General features: G+C 37.1%; 1 protein-coding gene across 2 annotated transcripts; it reads left to right on the plus strand.

The window, feature by feature from the left end:
• Window positions 1-1,259: 1,259 nt before the first annotated feature.
• LOC129308045 (CLIP-associated protein) lies at window positions 1,260-16,940 on the plus strand. Of its 2 annotated transcripts, none has more exons than XM_054949020.1 (21): window positions 1,260-2,037; window positions 3,847-4,002; window positions 4,100-4,162; window positions 4,525-4,593; window positions 4,748-4,910; window positions 5,746-5,907; window positions 6,607-6,704; window positions 7,085-7,159; window positions 7,239-7,307; window positions 7,392-7,477; window positions 7,550-7,667; window positions 11,677-11,775; window positions 11,859-12,210; window positions 12,358-14,153; window positions 14,727-14,828; window positions 15,313-15,417; window positions 15,530-15,604; window positions 15,686-15,754; window positions 15,893-15,961; window positions 16,132-16,233; window positions 16,399-16,940. In XM_054949020.1, the coding sequence occupies exons 1-21, from the start codon at window positions 1,705-1,707 to the stop codon at window positions 16,558-16,560; spliced, it is 4,323 nt and encodes a 1,440-aa protein (XP_054804995.1). In that variant the 5' UTR covers window positions 1,260-1,704; the 3' UTR covers window positions 16,561-16,940. The 2 variants fall into 2 exon arrangements, with proteins under 2 accessions (XP_054804995.1, XP_054805002.1); XM_054949027.1 differs by having other exon boundaries at window positions 12,442-14,153.
• Window positions 16,941-17,413: the final 473 nt, after the last annotated feature.

The raw sequence follows: 17,413 nt of genomic DNA on the forward strand, positions 1-17,413 counted from the left end.
TCTAATTAAAAAATTTTTTGGTCAAAACATTTAAAAAAAACTAAAATGCAATATACGTAAATTTTCCATCTTCAAATTTAACCAGTGATCATAGCAAAGCTATTTCCACCTCTTTTAGTTGAAATATATGTTTATATTTAATATTTAACTATAATAAAAGTTTGTTCAGTCAGAAAAGATTAAATATTCTTTGAACTTTAAAATATATAAAATTTTAATGAAAGTGAGGACTGGACTTATCAAGACTTTTTGTTATTAAAAAAAAAGAAAAACCCTCGACTGCTGTTTTAAGTAGAGCTGGGAATACAGGCGGACCCAACCCTTAAGGACTTAGCTCTTATGGGCTCGGTCCTTAAGGGCTTGAGCCCTAAAACCCGATTTTTTATTTTAAACCTTATTTTTCAAGCCTGACCCTTATGTGAAGGGTTCAAGGCCGGGCCCGCAAACCCTTTTTTGAAAAAATAAAAATAATAAAAATAAAATTAAATATTATAAATTAATTAAAATATTCTAAAATTAAAAAAAATAAAATTCTTATAAGTTTTTAAAAATTAAATAACACACTTTTAGAAGTCTAACAATAAAATTCAAATCTTGGTTAAAAACCAATTCATTTTTTACAAATACACAAACATAATAATTATAGAAAAATAAAAAATATCAGGAATTTTATATTATACACTAATATTTATTAAATTATATTAAATTAATTTTAGAAAAAATTAAAATTAATAATAATATAATGTGTGTAGGATCAGATAAGCAGGTTATTAGTTTCAAACACGTGTTTCACCAAAAAAAAAAATAATAATAATATAACAAGGCTTGAAGGGCTACCCGAACCCAAGTCATTTTTTACAGGGTTTATTAGGGCTAAGTTCTTTAGTCCGATTATTTAAAAAAATTATTTTTAAAGTTCAAACTTTTATTTAAATAGAACTTTTAAACATGACTTTTTAAATTTAACCCTTATTTTAAGCAGCGTCTTCAGCTGAAGAATGCACGCGGACCGGGGGAAAAAAGGCCCGTTTCCGCATTTAATCCTTCTTCTACTGAATTGTTTTAAACGGCGGAAAATAAGCCCCACGAGGTGGCGTGGCTCGTCGCACCCACTATATGATATAAAATAAAATAATAAGAAAATAAGGATAGAATTACCTACCCGTCCCCGGCCTTTCCACTCACATTCTCCCATGGTATAGTGGCATATACAGCCGTAAATTCGAGCATGTTAGTGGCCAAATGTTCAACGATTCCCACCCACGCAATACTAGTTTCCGTTTTTGCCATCTTCACCGTCAATCTCGCCTCTCGCCCAATTCCTCCTCCTTCCTCATCCCTTCTTTCAGTTTCCCTTAATCGTCTCAATCTCTGTTTGCGAGTGTTTCTTTACCAAATTCTCCTTTGAAGCAAGGTTGTGCTAATTTTAGCGGTACGCAAACCTTGCCGAAATCACCCTCTCTCTCCCTCTCTCACGCACGCTCACTGTTGGACTGTACTTGGACCTTCCTCTTAATTTAGCGCTGTGCAATTATCAACCCCTTTATCTTTACTCTCACACACACTCTCTCTGACCCTTTTTTTCACTTTTTTCATTTCTCGGTGTCGCACTTTCTGTGCGCTAAATTTGATAGTTAATTCCGGTAGCGTCCTACCCAGATCTGAATCTGCTGGCTTTAGATCCATTCCTTTTTGAATTCGGCAATGGAGGAAGCGCTGGAACTTGCGCGCACCAAGGACACGAAGGAGAGAATGGCCGGGGTGGAGCGCCTTCACCAACTTCTGGAATCTTCGAGAAAGAGCCTCACTTCATCCGAAGTTACTTCCCTTGTCGATTGTTGCTTGGATCTCTTGAAAGACAACAACTTTCGGGTCTCTCAGGGTGCACTTCAATCTTTGGCCTCTGCTGCTGTGCTCTCTGGCGAGCATTTCAAACTTCACTTCAATGCGCTTGTTCCTGCCGTCGTTGATCGCTTAGGGGATTCCAAGCAACCAGTTCGTGACGCTGCCAGAAGACTCTTGCTTACTCTCATGGAGGTACTTATCTTTGATGTCTTATCGTGGCCTCTTGCTCATCCTTCTCTATCACTCGATGTTTCGATAATTCTAGTTGAACTCGAAGTCTGTGGCAACACCTAGAGTGGGGAACTGGAAGTATCTACTGCAATTGAATAATATATGTATTTGATGGATTTGCGAAACTTCCCCCCAGTTTTTTAATTCCAAATGAGGAAGAATGTTAAGTTGGATCATCATACATCTTATGTTAGTTTACGCGTCCTTGTTCCTGTAGCAGTGAAGTTTCTACTCCTATATGAGTCCAAAGAATTTATCAAAAGTAAGAGAGCTAGCAAAGGTAAATATAGCAAAGTAGAGAATCCACGCGAAAATAAGAGAGATATAGAAGAAATACTAGATCCTATTCTGCAGTCGTCCGTAATATTAAGTGACGTGAATTTAAAAAAGATTAATGAAAAAGTTAGAGCAACAGTAAAGCTTTGAGTGCATGGAAAGGAAGCTCAGTGACATCAAAATCCAAACAATTGATACAGAAAGGTTCTAGTTTTCAATGTTTGATTCATATGTATTGTCAATCTTCTGACCAGCCAAAATGTCCTTCTCTGGAGAGTAAAAACTGTCACTAGTGTTGGCTGCCGCTTGCTTGGCTATAGGTTTAGCTGCTTTTTAATGACTCTTGTGAGACATCCTAGATTTTTTTTTATCGGAATTGTGACCTTGATCATAAGATCTCTTCTGCGTTTGTCATGCAGTTATCAATTACATAGGGATGTTGCATTTACAGATTACTGCGGTAACAAAGATTTGTATATATTGTGAAATTGATGATCATGTACGCATATAGGAAAGTATTCTTTCACACGCAATCTATGCATAAGGATAGGTCTATAAAAAGTTGATCCGGCAGCTATTTGAGTTGATTGTTGCTGAGTATATATTATTGAGGATTGAGAAAATAGGGAGATTCTGTCCTTGTTTCCTTGCAGTTGATTTGCTTCATTTTATACATCGGTTAAGATAGGGGAGTCCGGAATCTTGATTTCTTGCTAATGTTATTTTCTGTTCCTTACTTTTTCTTCTAATTGGGCTGGTGTTTCTTCTAGATATACTACTCAAAGGTCTTCTGTGGTCAAATCCTTTGTATGAGGAGCATCACTTGACATGATTAACGCAAATGCCTGTTGGTTTGCAGGGCTTATGCAGCACTTTCTCCTTACATGTGTGTCCTGTTAGATCTGATTCAGGAACTGTTTCACTTTATTTCTACATTATTTAGCACCGTCTGACCTTTTGGAATAACCTGTTTGGTGATTGTGGTGGAAATTGGGTTTTCCCTAGTACAATAGTGTTCTGGAGCTGTTTGTGTTTCATTTCAAAGGCTTTGGTAATAAGGAGAACACAGTGGATTCTGTTTATGGATTCTGTTTAGTGGCATGAACTGTATTGGATTTATGGCTTCCATCTGGTGCTCTGTGCTTGGGGTAGTATGGGAGCGTCTCTATTTCTAATATGTAGATTGGTCAGCTTTATTACCTCACAAGCTGTTGAGGTCTTGCTTTTCTTTTTTTGCTGTGGTTCTCTTATCTTCCAGCAGTGTGTATTTTCTTCTCTGTGTAATAAAATTTCCTCGTTTATCCTTTAACGAAATACTTTGGGAAATATGTTAATTGACCTATACCCATTTACATTTCATCCTCCTCCTCTTCCTCCTTGTTTTTTTGTTAAAGTATAAAGTTAAGCTGATTTCATAGCACGATTAATCATGCTATGTTCTTGGCACCACTTGATTTTCTTATATTGTGAGACGTTCACTTTATTGTTTTACAGGTTTCTTCTCCCACAATAATTGTTGAAAGAGCAGGTTCCTTTGCCTGGACGCATAAAAGCTGGAGAGTCAGAGAGGAGTTTGCACGGACTGTCACTTCTGCAATTGGTCTATTTGCATCCACTGAGCTTACTCTTCAACGGGCTATTCTTCCTCCAGTATATTCATTGAAACTTACTGCGAAGCATCACATAGCCTTTACAGGGTTAGATGTTTTAGGATGTGATACTAACCCTTTTCAATTTGACTTGCCAGATTTTGCAGTTGCTCAATGATCCAAACCCTGGTGTTAGGGAAGCAGCTATTTTGTGCATTGAGGTGTCTATAACATCTTGTAGTCTTATTTTTAGCGTTCAAAACACTCGCTATAGAACTTGGCTGTATTTTTAGGTTTATGACAATAGGCGGAGAAAATTTTGGCTTGTGTTATATCATTTAGTATTCAGTAGTGGATTTGAGTTTCTTAATCTAATTTTACTGTTGATGTGCTCTAGTTCCTTTGAAACGTGAAGATTTTCTACTTTCATCAAATTTATTCAATCATGTGTATGGATTTATGATTGAATTACTTAATTGATAGGATATCATGATGCAATTAAAAAAAGTTGATTTACAGATCTGCTCATACCTGAAATGGTTTCTTGAAAATTTTAAATTAATTTAAGATTTTCCTTTTTCAGGAGATGTATGCTCAAGCTGGACCTCAATTTCGTGATGAACTTCAGCGTCACAATCTTCCATCATCTATGGTAAATATCAAAGAAAAAACTACTTTCTATTTCATTGTTATTTCTTATACAATCATGGCATGCGATTTTGATCTTTGAGGTCCTTTCACATTATTAAGTCAACTACTGTGAGAGATTTTATTATTCCAATTCTTTTGCATCACGATGGTTTTAGGTTAAAGATATTAATGCCAGGCTTGAGGGAATTCAACCAAAAGTTCGCTCTTCAGATGGTGGAAGTGGTTTTATAGCTGGGGAACTTAAGCCTTTGGGTGTTAACCCCAAGAAGAGTAGTCCAAAGGCTAAAAGTTCATCAAGGGAGACATCACTTTTTGGAGGTTAGAATATTTGCAGTCTTTGGATTGTAGGGCTTACCTGATTTAGTATTAATGCAATTTTTATTCGATGATCTTATCTTAGCCGTATGTTTTTTCCAATTTTTGTCCCCCTCCTGGTCTTTAAATGCTCAATGATCTCTTTAATCATATCTATACCTTATTTGTCATGTATGCACGTGAGATAATCTGCTGTTGACTGCAAACTGCTTGATTGCATGGTTAAGATGGACATTTATGTTTGGCATCACTGATAGGTTGAATTTTGTAGTTTGATTTCCTTTTTGTCATATTATTTGTTTGAGCATGCCTAATCAGATCTTTAGGTTTTCTTATGTATGGGGAATACATTTCCAATTAAATCTAGCTATGGAATGATGATTGTCCTGTTATTTTGTTTCAAGCGGTGTCTTTTTTTTTGGGATGTTGTTGTAGCTAGCATCTGTATTTCGATACTGGGATGAATCCACAAGTTTTGCCTGAATAAACATTGTGAATTAATCTTGATTCCACTGTGGTCATAGGATTCGACTAGCTTTTGACTCTAGGTTTCTTAATGGTTGATGCTCTGCCTTTCTTCCATGAACAACATTAAAATTGCGACATCATGCAAGTGCAAACTACACATTCTGGACAAAATGAAATGATTTTGACAGTGGCAGAGTGATGCAAGGGGAAACACACGATATGTTTTAAAACTATTAAAAAAAGATTTATGCCTGAAAATGTTTTCCAGTCAATATTTTGTACACATACAGAAGAATGCTTTCTGGCTCAACCATTTGTGTTTTTATACATGCCTTCTTTAAATGCTTAATTGTTTTCTCATTATAAGCAGGAGAAGGCGATCTCACAGAGAGATCCATTGATCCTGTCAAGGTTTATTCAGAAAAGGAGTTAATCAGGGAATTTGAAAAGATTGCATCAACCCTTGTGCCAGAAAAGGACTGGTCAATTCGAATTGGTGCCATGCAAAGAGTTGAAGGTCTTGTTTTGGGAGGTTGGTGTTACTCACCCTTTCAGGAGTATGTACATAGTTTGCATACGCTTGAAATGTGAATATTTTGGAGCATAGTTACATATGCTTGAAATGTGAATATTTTTGGAGCCTATTGCACACTCAACTTTGTTTAGATGTGAATGGTGATACTGTAAAGGGCATTTTGAGTCTAAAAGAGCCAGATCATTTGTCGATGAAAAATACATGTGAATGAGATCAGTATGATGGATGCCTGTGATGTTCTTTTTGTGTAGTTGGACGAATTTGGTTTGAATATTTAATTGTAGGCCTTTAATTCAATACATAGTCATTGTACACTAAATTATGGCATGAAAGAATTGTGAAAATGAATGTCTTTGATAAATGATATAAAATGGAAATCCAAATGCTGGTAAAGCTGTAAATTATTGCCATTGAGCGTTAACCATCAATCATCGATTAATTCTGATAAATGAGTTTATTTGGCTATCAAAAGCAATAGTTGAACTGTTCAATCATCTGTGTCAATGCTATTGTAATTTTATCATCTACTAGAGTTCTCTGTTTTTCTTTTCTTTTACCTTTATCATTTTCCTTTAATGTTAATTATTTATGAAAAAACAGCTTTATTTTTTTCACTGTGATATGCACCGTATTTTTTTTTTTTTTTTGGTTTTTAGTCTGTGGTAACAATGCTGGACTTTTTTATTACTCCGTTAGGTGCTGCTGACTATCCATGTTTCCGGGGACTCTTGAAACAACTTGTTGGACCTTTAAGCGTGCAATTATCTGATCGAAGATCTAGCATTGTGAAACAGGTTCATGAACATTTCCTTTTCCCCCATTTTCCTTTCTATCCCTTTTACTTTCCCTATTTGTTTAATATATGCAAATGCTTTCATCCTCAAGATAAATGTAATTCTCATGAAATATTAACTCCCTCTTCCAAAAAATAATGAAGAAGAATGAACGTATGGCTTGATGAGCATTCAGAAAGTCTAAGTAAATTGTTGGTCGCAATTTCTTTTTCCTCTCTATGTTTCCATCTTTTTACAATTTTGGGCAGCTAAAATTAGAATCTTGTATAAAAAACGGTATGTTTATTTTTATTTATTCAAGTCCTAGGGCTTTGTCAATGTGGCAATCTCTTTAACTGCTCATACACCATTTTTCTGTTGGTATCTTTGCTTTGCTTTAGGCTTGCCATCTATTATGCTTTTTGTCCAAGGAACTCTTGGGTGATTTCGAACAATGTGCTGAAATGTTCATCCCGGTGAGCATAATGTTTTATCTTTGATTTTCATGATTGTGACATTTTCAGATAGTTTAATAATTCTTGGTATGATAACCAGGTCCTTTTCAAGCTGGTTGTGATTACTGTACTTGTGATTGCAGAGTCTGCGGATAACTGCATAAAAACGGTAATTTATATTTGCTCAAGTAATGTTATGCATAACTCTTTCAATGTGCTATATGTTATTTCACCTTTTCCCTCTACTTTTTAGATGCTGCGTAATTGTAAAGTTGCTCGTGTGCTTCCTCGTATGGCTGATTGTGCAAAAAATGATCGCAGTGCTGTACTTCGTGCAAGGTATTAACTATCATGTTTCTGGAATAAATTTGTGAGAGTTTTGATAATTCTTTTATGTCTTTTATATTGTAGGTGTTGTGAATATGCTCTTTTGATATTAGAACATTGGCCTGATGCTCCAGAAATACAGCGATTAGCTGATTTATATGAGGATCTGATAAAGTGTTGTGTATCAGATGCAATGAGTGAGGTACCCTTGATAGTCTTTGGCTGATTATGTTTCTTTAAGTATGAACCATTCATCGCGTTTACCTCATTCTTTGCTTATGAAGAATTCACATGCAAATTCCACGCTGCTTGATTGGCATTTTTGCTTTTTTTTTCTTAGCCTTTTTCCTCATAGCTAGACTGAATGTAGTAGCTACTGTGCAAGAGAAAGCAGGCTAGTGGATGCCTAGCAGTTGAAGTTGTGGGAAGTGATTCTCCTTGCATTTACTTACACTGTAGGCACAATTCTCTTACAATTTATGACATGATAAATTGCAAAAGCTGTACTGACATTTGAGAAATTCATCTACTAGTTGTGCATTTTTATAGTTCAACAACAACAACAACAACAACAACAAGCCTTTATCCCACTAGGTGGGGTCGGCTACATGGATTGCAAGACGCCATTGTGCTCTATCATTTATTAAGCTTTTAGAAATATTATTAATTAAGAGATCACGTTCAACAACTTCCAAGAGTATTCTCTTAGGCCTTCCTCTACCTCTCTTAATTAGACTCAAAGTTATATGTTTCACTCTTCTCACTGGTGCCTCCCTTGGTCTTCTTTGTACATGCCCAAACCAACTCAACCGATTTTCTACCATTTTTTCCTCAATAGGTGCCACCCTCACTTTTTCACGTATGTGCTCATTTCGAATTTTATCTTTACGTGTATGTCCGCACATCCATCGTAACATTCTCATCTCTGCTACTCCAACTTTATGCTCTTGCTGTCCCGTTAGAGCCCAGCATTCACTACTATATAACATTGCCGGTCTGATAGCAGTACGATAAAACTTTCCTTTAAGTTTATTAGGCACCTTACGGTCACAAATAATTCCTTTAGCTTTTCTCCAATTAAACCACCCAGCTTGAATTCTATGTGAAATATCTCCACTGATTTCGCCATCATTTTGAATAATAGCTCCCAAATATCTAAACTTTTCCACTTGAGGTATAATTTGATCTCTCAATTGCACTTCCAAATTATTTTCGAATAGTCCTTTACCAAATTTACAATATAAATATTCCGTCTTACTTCTACTCAGACGAAAACCTTTCGACTCCAATGTCCTCCTCCATAACTCAAGTTTGCAATTAACCTCTTCTCTTGTCTCTGCTATAAGAACTATATCATCTGCGAAGAGCATACATTTCGGGATTTCCTCTTGAATATGTTTCGTCAAAACATTTAAAATCAAGTTGAACAAATAAGGACTCAGAGATGATCCCTGATGTAGTCCAATCTTTATAGGAAAATCCTTTGTTTGACCACTAGGCGTTCTTATACTAGTTTTTATCCCCTCATATATATCTTGTATGGCTTTAATATAAGCAATCCGTACTCCCTTTTTTTCCAACGCTTTCCAAAGCACTTCTCTTGGTATACGGTCATAAGCTTTTTCCAAATCAATAAAAATCATGTGTAGATCTTTATCTTTACAACGATACTTTTTCATTAATCCCCTTAGTAGATAAATCGCCTCTGTAGTTGATCTACCTGGCATAAAACCAAATTGATTCTCAGAAATACTTGTCTCCAATCTCAACCTGTGCTCAATTACCTTCTCCCACAATTTCATTGTGTGGCTCATGAGTTTAATCCCTCTATAGTTAGTACAATTCTGAATATCTCCTTTATTTTTATAAATAGGAATTAATGTACTTCTCCTCCACTCATCAGGCATTTTCTTGGACCGTAAAATCACATTAAATAACTTAATTAACCATCTCACCCCTTCTTCACCTAAACATTTCCACGCTTCGATAGATATACAATCAGGTCCGTTAGCTCTACCATTTGCCATTTTCTTAAGAGCTTCCTTTACCTCCTTATCACGTATTTTTCGATAGAATGACAAATTTTGTTCTCCTTCACCAATTACTAAATCCTCCAAGTTACTAGATGAATCCTCTCCATCATTGAAAAGTTTAGAAAAATAAGTCTCCCATCTATTTTTAATTTCATCATTTGTAACTAAAATTCTTCCCTCTTCATCCTTAATACACCTTAACTGTTCTAGATCTCTTGATTTTCTTTCCCTACTCTTGGCAATCTTATAAATATTTTGCTCTCCTTCCTTCGTCTCAAGGTTCTTATAAAATTCTTCAAAAGCTTTGGAACGAGCTTCACCCACAGCTCTCTTAGTTTCCTTCTTAGCCATACGGTACCTCTCCCAATTTTCCTCATTGTTACACAAATGTATGTCTTTAAAACAGTTCTTCTTATACTTGATTTTGTCCTGTACACTATTATTCCACCACCAAGACTCCTTATCTCTCGGACCAGAACCTTTCGATTCTCCCAAAACTACTTTTGCAACCTCCCGTATCTTTTTAGCCATATCCTCCCATATGATGTTAGCACTTCCCTGAGAATCCCAAATTCCTTTATCTAAAAGATTTCGCTTGAAAATATCTTGCTTCTCACCTTTTAATTGCCACCACCTAATCCTTGGTGTTACTACTTGTCGACGTTTTTGGATTTTACTCATAATACACACATCAAGGACTAGGACCCTATGTTGTGTCGTTACAGCATCTCCAGGGATCACCTTACAATTTTTACAAAGTTTTCTATCTGTGTTCCTAACCAAAAGAAAATCAATCTGCGACCTTGAGGCTCCACTTTTGTAAGTGATGAGATGCTCATCTCTCTTCTTGAAACAAGTGTTGGCAATCTTAAAATCATACGCCAATGAGAAATCAAGAAGAGTTTGCCCTTCATTGTTTAGCTCTCCAAAACTAAAACCACCATGCACCCTCGCATACTGACCAGCTTCCCTCCCGACATGCCCATTAAAGTCTCCTCCAATAAAAATCTTTTCACTCTGTGGTATGTGTCGAATCAACCCCTCCAGATCCTCCCAAAATAATTCCTTAAGACTGGCTTCTGTCCCGACTTGCGGCGCATAAGCGCTAACAATATTAACAGTCTCACGTCCAATTATCATTTTTAAAGAAATAATTCTGTTTCCAATTCTGCTAACTTCTACAACGTTCTTCTTCCACTCCTTATCTATAATGATGCCTACTCCATTGCGTGCACTTACTTTTCCTGTATACCAAAGTTTGAAACCTTGAATATCCTTAGCTCCTTCTCCACGCCATTTTGTTTCTTGCAAGCAAAGGATATTGATTTTCCTTTGAATCATAACCCCTACAACCTCTACAGATTTACAATTTAATGTCCCAACATTCCAAGTACCAAATCTAATTTTGCTCTTATGGACTAACTTCTTTAGCCGCGTGCGTCCAGAATGACGCGGTAGCCCTTGCTCATTTAACACTACATCCGGGCGCCGATGCAGCGGCTCTAACTCACTTATCACTGTACTCGAGCCATGCAGCGCGTTACTTACGGGCAACGACCTAGCATTAACATTATAACGTCTATTGTCCATGTTCATGATAAATTCAACAAATTTTTACATTGGCTGTTGATGGCCTAACACAACCCTCCTCCTTTACCCGGGCTTGGGACCGGCTATAAACATAGGCGGAGTTGTGCATTTTTATAGTTCAGTTGTGAGAAATATTGAGAATATGAGATTCAAGTAGGGCCGGGAGAACTGTGACGTAGATTTGGGACACGGTAAATCAAGGGTAAGAATTCTTGGATTAAAGGGTTATTGCGTAGAAGTAGAATGATTTGGAAGCAAGAAGGCTTGGATCAAGGGGTTGGTTGGTGGCTGTTTAGACCTAAAGTCAGATTGAGTACCCCCCTCTCTCTGCGTCTGCATCTGCGTTTTATTTTGTTTTTTCAGTTTAACTTGGTTATTTTATTTTTCCGTTTGAACTTCCCCCCCACCTGTAGTTTAGGTTAATGAATTATGATCATTTACTTTTTATTTTTCCTCTTACTTTATCAAATTTAATTGGTCTTAAAACAGCAATTTGTTGGATTGTTTATTGGCATCAGTGTTCATAACTGACTACACAACTGCTGGCAATTATATGTGTGAAAATGACTGGAGTATGAAACTTGGTAGGTTCGATCAACTGCAAGGATGTGCTATAGAATGTTTGCAAAAACTTGGCCAGAGCGTTCCCGCCGCTTGTTTTCATCCTTTGATCCTGTCATTCAAAGGGTATGTGCTTATGACCTTAAAAGGCACAGCTCTAACTTTATTGCAGTGTTTAAATGACTTTTTCCTTAAATGCTGACTTGCAGTTGATAAATGAAGAGGATGGAGGAATACACAGGCGGCATGCCTCACCTTCCATTCGTGATAGAGGTGCATTGCCGTCATTAAGTAGTCAAGCCTCTGCTCCCTCAAGTCTACCTGGATATGGGACTTCTGCTATTGTTGCAATGGACAGAAGTTCTAGTTTATCATCTGGGGCATCTGTCTCCTCTGGTATTACTCAAGCAAAGTCGCTTGGTAAAGTTACAGAGCGCAGCTTGGAAAGTGTGCTGCATGCAAGCAAACAGAAGGTCACTGCTATTGAAAGTATGCTTAGAGGTTTGGATTTATCTGACAAGCATAATTCATCAGCCCTCCGCTCATCAAGTTTGGATCTAGGTACCAAATAAGTTTGTCTTGTAGATGATTTACGTTCTACTTAAATCTTTATTGCCTGTCATTCAGTGGTAATGGCATTAGTAGTACTAATGTTTAAACTATTTGTGAGTGGCTAATATTTTTTCCCCCTTATTGCCCCTAGCACAGGAGTTGACCCTCCATCATCTCGTGATCCACCATTCCCTGCTGCTGTCCCAGCATCTAATCACTTGACAACCTCTGTAACTGCAGAATCAACTGCTTCGGGTGTCAATAAAGGAACGAATCGAAATGGTGGTTTGGGTTTATCTGATATAATCACTCAAATTCAAGCTTCCAAAGATTCTGGCAAGTTATCATATCATAGTAATGTTGCTATGGAGCCTTTATCAGCACTCTCATCATACTCCAGTAAAAGGGCTTCTGAAAGGCTTCAAGGCAGAGGCTCTATTGATGACAACAGTGACATTAGGGAGGCTAAGCGGTTTATGAACCCCCACATTGATAGGCATTATATGGATGCGACTTATAGGGATGGAAACTTTAGGGATTCGCACAATAGTCATGTGCCTAATTTCCAGAGACCATTGTTGAGGAAAAATGTAGCGGGGCGAATGTCTGTTGGAAGGAGAAGAAGTTTTGATGACAGCCAACTATCCCTTGGAGAATCATCCAATTATACAGATGGACCAGCATCTCTTCATGAAGCCCTGAGTGAAGGACTTAGTTCCGGTTCTGATTGGTCTGCTAGGGTTGCTGCTTTTAATTATCTTCACTCATTGTTACAGCAAGGTCCAAAGGGAATTCAAGAAGTAGTCCAGAATTTTGAGAAGGTAATGAAGCTTTTTTTCCAGCACTTGGATGATCCACACCATAAAGTTGCACAGGCTGCTCTTTCAACCCTTGCTGATATTATTCCAGCATGCCGAAAGCCTTTTGAGAGTTACATGGAAAGAATATTACCCCATGTGTTTTCTCGGTTAATTGACCCTAAAGAACTTGTTAGGCAACCAAGCTCAATGACTTTGGAAGTTGTGAGCAAGACTTACAGTGTAGATTCTCTCTTACCTGCATTGCTCCGCTCACTTGACGAACAGAGGTCTCCAAAAGCAAAATTGGCTGTTATTGAATATGCAATCAGCTCCTTTAACAAGCATGCAATGAATCCTGAAGGTGCTGCTAATACTGGGATCCTGAAATTATGGCTTGCCAAATTAGCACCACTGGCACATGACAAAAATACAAAGCTCAAAGAAGCAGCGATTACATGCATTATATCAGTGTATTCTCACTTTGATTCTACTGCAGTCCTGAATTTCATTCTTTGTTTGTCAGTTGAGGAGCAAAATGTGTTGAGGCGAGCTCTTAAACAATACACTCCTCGCATTGAAGTAGACTTGATAAACTTTCTACAGAACAAGAAAGATAGACAGCGATCTAAGTCTTCCTATGATCCATCTGATGTAGTTGGAACATCCTCAGAAGAGGGGTATGTTGGTGTTTCTAGGAAATCTCATTACCTTGGAAGGTATTCTGCTGGTTCCCTTGATAGCGACAGTGGTAGGAAGTGGAGTTCCCAAGACTCAACCTTTGTTAAAACCAGCCTTAGCCAAGCAGCTTCTGGTGAAACTCAGGAATTTTTGCATCAGAATCATGAGATTGATTTTACCAAGGGTAGTCATGGTCCAAAAACCAACGATCTTGCATCCGCAGTCAATCTGATAAGCCAAAATGTTGCCTCTCAAGCTAGTCAATTTGGGCATGTGGACAATACCATTAACTTTGAGGGTCTTTCAAATCCTGCAAACGGTCTGATGTCTGTAGAACATTCAAATGTCACTGAAAGCTTGGGAGATGATAAAGAACATCCTTCTGAATTGGACCATAACCATCACTTTGCTGAAGCTACGAATGTTAACCCTTTGACCGAGACCGGCCCCAGCATTCCTCAAATTCTTCATCTGGTGAGTTAATCCAGTTAACAGTTGGTTTTGCCCTTTAAAAAAAAAATTGTTCTAGAAAGATTCTATGAGATAGAGAGGGTGCAAGGAAGGAGAACAAAACATTCTTCAACCCTGAAAACTTCAAAGGATAGAGCAGAGAGTAAATTAATAAAGCTAATGCATTAAGAGGAAAAATAACACCTTTTAACCACGAGGAAGCTGAGAGCTTGAGTCTCTGTCCTGCTGGAGATATAGGTGAAGTCACTTAAAAACTGTAGTGCACAGATCCTTATAACTTTTCTGTCCTGACCTTTTCCAAGACCTTGATAATGAGTGATAACAGAATCAAAGGAAGTGGGACAAACCCAGAGCATTCTCATAAAGGCGTGTAACTTGTGGAAGCTGCCAAGCACTTCACTATGTAAAAACTAACGGCTTCTAGATTTTGAACTTGAAAAACTTGTGTCACCAATGTCAAATGTCAGGACAGAAAGCTTTGTTGCATATCATTCTTTTTACTTCATTTTAATAATTATATATTTATATTCTTCATGATCGGGCAAGTGATCATATGTAGCAATTGTCTTGTAATAGGTAGGCAGTGGGGGTGATGGAAGCTCTGTTTCAAGCAAGAGGACTGCACTTCAACAGTTGGTTGAAGCTTCTAGGGCAAATGATCATTCTATTTGGACTAAGGTATATTTGGTTTCATGTTGATCATCTCTCCTGCCTCTATCATATGATTATTTGGTTCTTAATAGGTGAAAACTGTTTTGGAATGGTAGCACCCGTTCATTATAATGGTGCAAGTGTGGTTTCTTACGAGCATGCCAAACTTTTGTATTTGCTAGTTGATATATCTTTGCTTGGTGCTAAATATTTGTATAAAAACTAGAAATGCTGTTTTATTCTTCAACTTTAGACATCATGCTTCCATACTGAAATCTCGTCAAATTTCTGTGTCTTCTGCATTTGGGTGCCTCCAATGCTTTAGTTCCTTCTGATTGATTTGAAATTGAAGATGTATATCTGTAAAACCAGTTACTTGAATGCAAGCAAGTTGAAAATGAGTTTAGCATACAGATATAATTATTGAAATAAGAAACCTGTATTCAAATACTTTATACTAAATTTGGGTTTCTTTACCTTGCATAATGATAGTTTCATGATGAACTTGCAGTACTTCAATCAGATTTTGACAGTTGTGCTTGAGGTGCTGGATGATTCAGATTCCTCAATCAGAGATCATACTCTGTCATTAATAGATGAAATGCTCAGAAACCAGGTTCTTATTACTTGCCCCATCTATTTGGATTATAGCCTTGCTCAATCCTAGGCATTTTTGGGACTGACATTAATGAATGTGGGGTTGGTTTTTTCCATTGTGTCGTTTCCAGAAAGATGCCATGGAAGATTCAGTCGAGATTGTAATTGAGAAGTTGCTTCATGTTACTAAGGATATTGATCCCAAGGTAAGTGAATTTATTCTGTTTTACATATTCTGTTGTATGCTCTCTGTTTTCCAGTCTCAATCTATTTCATCCCTTGTTCAGGTCTCTAACACAGCAGAGCACTGCCTGACTATTGTTTTATCTCAATACGATCCATTCAGATGCTTGAGTGTAAGTATTTCTTAATTTACCATCATACCGTCTTTGTTACTGGTAATGTAGTTGAGGAAAATAAAACAAAGGGTTGGGGGAAGAATGGGGTTCTTTTGTTGATGTAGAAGCTGATACTCAGAATTCCCAATGTTTCAGGTTATTGTCCCTTTACTGGTTTCTGAGGATGAGAAAACTCTTGTCACCTGCATAAACTGCTTGACAAAGGTAATTGAGTGGAAAGACTTTTTGTCGGTTGTGTTGGGTGATGGTTCCTATGAACCATCTTTGAACCTACCTCTGCCTTTTAATATTCCTTTCTGTTCAAACAAGCGACCCTTTGTGGTATGAGTTAGATTCGCTTTATTATTTTTATTTCATAACATTCTTTCCTTCAGGTTTTGGGCCGACTCTCTCAGGAGGAATTGATGGCTCAGTTGCCTTCATTTCTGCCTGCACTTTTTGAAGCTTTTGGAAACCAGAGTGCTGATGTTCGTAAGGTACATGGGTCTATTTTCTGTGGCATTCTAATTATGGCGCTCTACGTTATACATCTTAATTTATACACATGCTATTTTATTATATATGCGCATATTTTTGTATATCTGTATATGTATTTTGCTTCGGCCATTATTCTCATTCTATGGTGATGGCGGGTGGTACAGACTGTGGTTTTCTGTCTAGTGGATATATACATCATGCTGGGGAAAGCATTCTTGCCATACTTGCAGGGGCTTAACAGCACACAGTTGAAGTTGGTCACCATTTATGCAAATCGAATTTCACAAGCCAGGACGGGAGTGGTGATTGATGCCACCCAGGAGTAGTTGGTTCCTTGAAGAACTTGGTGGGTTTGGGTTTGTATTCTGATTCATTATTGTGTATTTTGTATATTGCGTGCATAATTTTTTTTTGAGGTGGTTTTCCCTGTATCCTCCCTCAGCTTGATATAAATATATATTATTTATATAAATATATATTTTTCACCATGGATCTGTTGAGTGCTGCTGGTGGAGGATGCAGCGCGTAAATTGTATTAAAATGGTTTTGGCCCTTTGGTGATTGATAGGTTGATAGTTTTTGCAATTATTTGGAATTTTTTTTTTTTTAATTTAGTTTTCTACCTGTAATTTTTTTTGGGGTTCAGATGATGGACGTTGTGTTGTGTCTTGTGTTGAAAATATAAAGGATGTTCGTAATTTGTATCTGCCTCCCTAGATAATTGCTTGCCATTATTGCGTTTCCTTTTTTTTTTTAGCAGGGCCATAATTGTATTTTCAATTTGGTTGCTCTTGCCTGAAAGGCACCCATACCAAACCACTGGTATCGTGTGTCGCACTTTCCATTTGATTTTGTTTTTGCTCGAATCTTTTCTAAATGACACGGGAAAATATATTAAGCGTTTAAATTTATGTTAAAATTTCGAATTACGGGGACTTCAAAATTCAAATTGTTTGCTAGCATTGGAGGATCAGTTTTATTTTGTGAATAGTTGGAATTGCCTTACCTATGTTTCTTCATAATTATTATTTAAGCTTTTCTTGATTTACAATTAATATTTAAAGCTATTAAGCTCCTCCCGTCCCTAAATATAATGCCTAGTTGTTAAAGTTATTGATGCCAATGAAGTTAATTGTGTTCTAGTATGATGATAAAATAATGGGAAAATTAGTGAAAAAG

The sequence above is a fragment of the Prosopis cineraria genome, unplaced genomic scaffold (assembly GCF_029017545.1).
Source record: "Prosopis cineraria cultivar Desert tree isolate PC_DT_omini unplaced genomic scaffold, ASM2901754v1 PC1, whole genome shotgun sequence".
In the NCBI taxonomy this organism is placed as follows: domain Eukaryota; kingdom Viridiplantae; phylum Streptophyta; class Magnoliopsida; order Fabales; family Fabaceae; genus Prosopis; species Prosopis cineraria.

Coding starts and splice junctions, on each gene's coding strand:
- LOC129308045 (XM_054949020.1), top strand. CDS start 1,705: ATGGAGGAAGCGCTGGAACTTGCGCGCACCAAGGACACGAAGGAGAGA. Junction 15,605..15,685: donor CTAAGGATATTGATCCCAAG/GTAAGTGAATTT, acceptor TCCCTTGTTCAG/GTCTCTAACACAGCAGAGCA. Junction 15,755..15,892: donor ATCCATTCAGATGCTTGAGT/GTAAGTATTTCT, acceptor CCAATGTTTCAG/GTTATTGTCCCTTTACTGGT.